We start from the raw sequence: 4,045 nt of genomic DNA on the forward strand, positions 1-4,045 counted from the left end.
AATAATCTCACTTCCAAATACTTTAAGAGAAGTGCAGGTTTAGCTTTAAAGCACCCTTGATATGGCTATTTTCCAGGTCCAAGGATACAAATTCAACCCCAGAGCATGATCGTGCTTTTCGCAACACAGGTTACATTACACTAATTTAATCCATTCTCAGTATTGATCATGCTACAATGTATAAAATGTCTTCTATTGTCTTAGTAGCAAAATTATAGTACAAGTGTCTCTGACATGCATGTTAAAGTAGGGTCAAACCACACTCTAGCAGGACATGCACATCAACTTGTGGTCCAAGCTCTGAAATATTTCTGAAACCGCCTAACTTGGTATAGATGTACGTAACTAAACACATAATAAACAGAGCCATGCAAAACCTTACCTATATATATATATATATATATATATATATATATATATATAAATAAATAAATATATATATATATATAAATATATATATATATATACATCTGGCCAAAGGGAAAATATATATATAAATATATACATACAAAACATATATATATATGTGTGTGTGTGTATATATACATATGTGTGTGTGTGTGTGTGTGTGTTTCCCTTTGGCCAGAAGTAAACCTACCAGAAGCGATGTGGACGACGTCTGTAAACACATGTGTTTGGTCACCGGCTCTATTTTGTCTGTAGAAAACTCTGGTGCCTCTTTGAATGTGACTGTTTTGTTAAACAGAACAAACTTTCGGATTCGTTTACAGCACTGTAGGCTACCAACAGTCAACCAAACACAAATTGGAGATGAATTAGTCTATTATGAGTGAAGTAATTGGAGGCTGTATCAATTATGAACTATATTTTATAATGTAATACATCTAGCAAACCGTGCCACTGCAGTTGTGAATAGCCTTATTATTTCACCAGACTGACCCGATCAAAAGTGTTAGACGATGTCGCGAACCGGCACCAAAACGGACCAGGACAACGCCCATATTTTAGCGGATTACAATATAATCACCTCAGCTGGTGCGCTGCTCCCTGTGGACCAGAATACTAAACAAAGTAGCATAGCCTAGCTAGCTGCTGCTCTGCTAGTGTACTGCAATGTTTCAATGCATTATCCAAGTCCAAAGTGACAGATATTCACCTGTACGTTATTTATATTGTCTTCGTATTTTACCAGTGTTATTCTACGAGGAATGTTTTGTTTTCACTCATCGGCACTTTCCGGAATGTGTGCCGAAGCTCGTTTTTGTTCGCTCTTCTGCCTCATCTTCTATTATTGTCACTCCACCTCTCCCCAGACTGCTTTATGTCTGGCTGTTCCGAGTCGTCAACACGCATGCGCCATCGCCATGTTGGCAAGCACTCCTCCCCCTTTAGTCTCGTCACAGGCACAGACAGCAGGCAACATTACAAGAAGGTGGCCAGTGCTCAGACCCTGGGAGAGTGAGACAGCAAACGTTGGACTATAACAAAGAGGGGACGAAATGGAATAAATAGTGACTTCACAATCAAAACGGACACTTTCTTCATATCCACCCTGCCAAGGACTGATTCATTATTTCAATGTCTTCTACGCAGTATGTCAATTAATATGACTCAACAGAGCCAGACAATGATGGAGGTAACGTTAACTTAACATTAGTCTTGCTGTGTTCTTGTAGCTAACGTTAGCTAGGTAACTGAATTTATATTTATTACTCTTCTAATGTAGTATAGATGCCCTAAGAAGTCACTCATTGTAAAACGCAATAAGGGGCAATAGCTATGTTAGCTTAAACTTAGCTAGCTAGAGTACAGTGTTTAAAGCACATCCCACCAGGAAAGCCAGTGTTATCTAGGAGGCTAGCTAGCTAGTTAGCCCAAGACTCGCTGACAACTGTTCGGTTTACGTTAGCACTATCTGGCTGCTTTGAAGTCTGCATTTAAATACTCAGAGTTAGATTCCCTTCACTTAAAGGTGACTGGATACTTCAATTCCCTTAACTTAAAGGTGATAAGATACTGAAAGGTTTCCGGCGTATGTGGAATTTAGTCTGGCAAGGTGGGACATCTGTGTATAAAACCACTGTCAAAACGGCAGTACCGGTGTTTACAACTGTATACTCCCTCTGGATTTTTCGAAATGCATCACCCAGACTCTGCAGGAGACTCACCAAGCCCAAGAAAAATGGCGCACCCAGCAATTGTTCCTAGAAGGGGTAACGTTTGTAATCCAAGCAGCGGAACCACGTCTGCGTTGTCAACTGTTACTTGTTCTACCCTTAGTAACAACCCTCTGCCGGCTGATGAATATCACTCCGTGATTCAGCCTCACCCATTACCTGTGTCTTCCACTCCCGGATCTCAGCAACCTCCCCACAGTCTCAACATTCACCCCCAGTCTACTGTGCAACCTCAGATTCTGCCATCATCCGGAGCACAGATGATGAAGAAGAAAAGTGGTTTTCAGATCACCAGTGTGACACCTGCTCAAATCTCTGTCAGCACCAACAACAGTATAACTGAGGACACTGAAAGCTGCGACGACTTGGATGAGTCTCACACGGAGGATTTGTCCTCCTCTGAGATCCTGGATGTATCTCTTTCCCGAACTAATGATAAGGGAGCTCCGGAGAGGAGCTCTTCAGAGGAAACGCTCAACAATTTCCACGAGGCAGAAACCCCAGGAGCTGTGTCTCCTAACCAACCCCCACTCCATCACTCCTTGACCCAGACTCATCCACAGGGTACATTGATGAATGGAACTGTCCATCACCACCACCACCACCAGGATGCTCATTATCATCACCACTACCAGCATATCCATGCCAACGCAGCCTCATCAGCCTCCATCATCAGTGCCCAGTCAGGCTTCCCTGCTGTGGCTGCCGTGTCCACTGCTGTCACCTCCAGCTCTGGAGCTTTACCAAGTGTTGCCCAGAAAATGCCTTCGAATGTTGGAGGCATCCTTGAAAATGCCTCTGCCAGCGCCACTGGTGTGATGGGTCAGCGTTCAGCTGCATCTGCATCTGTCACAGGAGCTATTGCTGGAGCATTCTCTGCTGTCTCAGGTGCCCCGATTTGTAATGTCAGTTCGAACAATGTTAATCATGTCAGTACGTTGAGTTCAGCCTGTGTGCCTGTTGTCGGGGGTATCAGCGCCAGCACCAGCACTAGCAATGTAGTCTTTTCCACTGGTTTGATGAACAGTAGCAGCAACCAAAATGTGAACTTGATCCAGCAGCAGCATCAACATTGTGGAATGACTGGGGCAGGTGCCCATGGTGTTTTGGGGCGGAGTAACAGTGGCCTTACAGGAGTGTCTGGAGCCGTGCAGCCCGTGACCACAGGAACCCCAGTCCCTGTCTCTCACACCCAGCAGCAGCAGCAGCCAGCTCCAGCAGCGACAAGTTCACGTTTCAGGGTAGTCAAGCTAGACTCTAATTCCGAGCCGTTCAAGAAGGGGAGATGGACATGCACTGAGTATTATGATAAAGAGACCACTTCATCCACCTTTGCCTCTGCTTCTGCGGCCTCCATGGTCCCATTAGAGAATCCCATCAACCATTCAGTGGAGACTGTGCGTCAGTTTGTGTCTGAGAATGCCACTGTGGCAGGCTCCGAGCGTGACGATGTGAGCTTGAGCAGCAGCTCTGTCAGCAGCTCTGTGAGCACCCTGAGCCACTACTCAGAGAGTGTGGGCAGTGGAGAGGTGGGGGGTCACTCTGTCTTACACCAGACGTTCCAGCAGCAGCAGCAGCAGCAGCAGCAGCAGCCACAAGACTACACCTCTGTGGCTCCCCTGTGTGTGCAAGGCTCAGTCCCCCACCATCTGAAGAACAGCATGGCTCCCTCTCCTCCAGTCAGCATGCAGCCGCAGCAGCAGCAGCAGCAGACAGCAACCCATTTAGGAACCCTGTCCACATCCATGGGGCCCTCTTCGGCAGTGTCCCAACAGCACCAGTTGTCGTATGTCCAGACACCCCCCCTAGCTCAGTACGTGCCTGGAGTCAGCCAGCAGCACACGGGGTACTCATCTGCGCAGCAGTCAGCCCCACCAGTCCAGGTGGCACAGGCACACGCTATTCCC

At 46.3% G+C, this 4,045-nt stretch overlaps 1 protein-coding gene across 1 annotated transcript; it reads left to right on the forward strand.

Annotated features, from left to right (window-relative positions):
- Positions 1-590: 590 nt before the first annotated feature.
- On the forward strand, positions 591-4,039 carry LOC122130179 (TSC22 domain family protein 1-like; the record flags this gene model as incomplete). The annotated part of the gene is made up of 2 exons (XM_042704815.1): positions 591-1,597; positions 2,112-4,039. A coding segment is annotated over exon 2 (1,896 nt), but the record flags the coding sequence as incomplete, so codon positions are not given.
- Between the last annotated feature and the right edge of the window lie 6 nt (positions 4,040-4,045).

Source organism: Clupea harengus, unplaced genomic scaffold (assembly GCF_900700415.2).
Source record: "Clupea harengus unplaced genomic scaffold, Ch_v2.0.2, whole genome shotgun sequence".
Classification (NCBI taxonomy): domain Eukaryota; kingdom Metazoa; phylum Chordata; class Actinopteri; order Clupeiformes; family Clupeidae; genus Clupea; species Clupea harengus.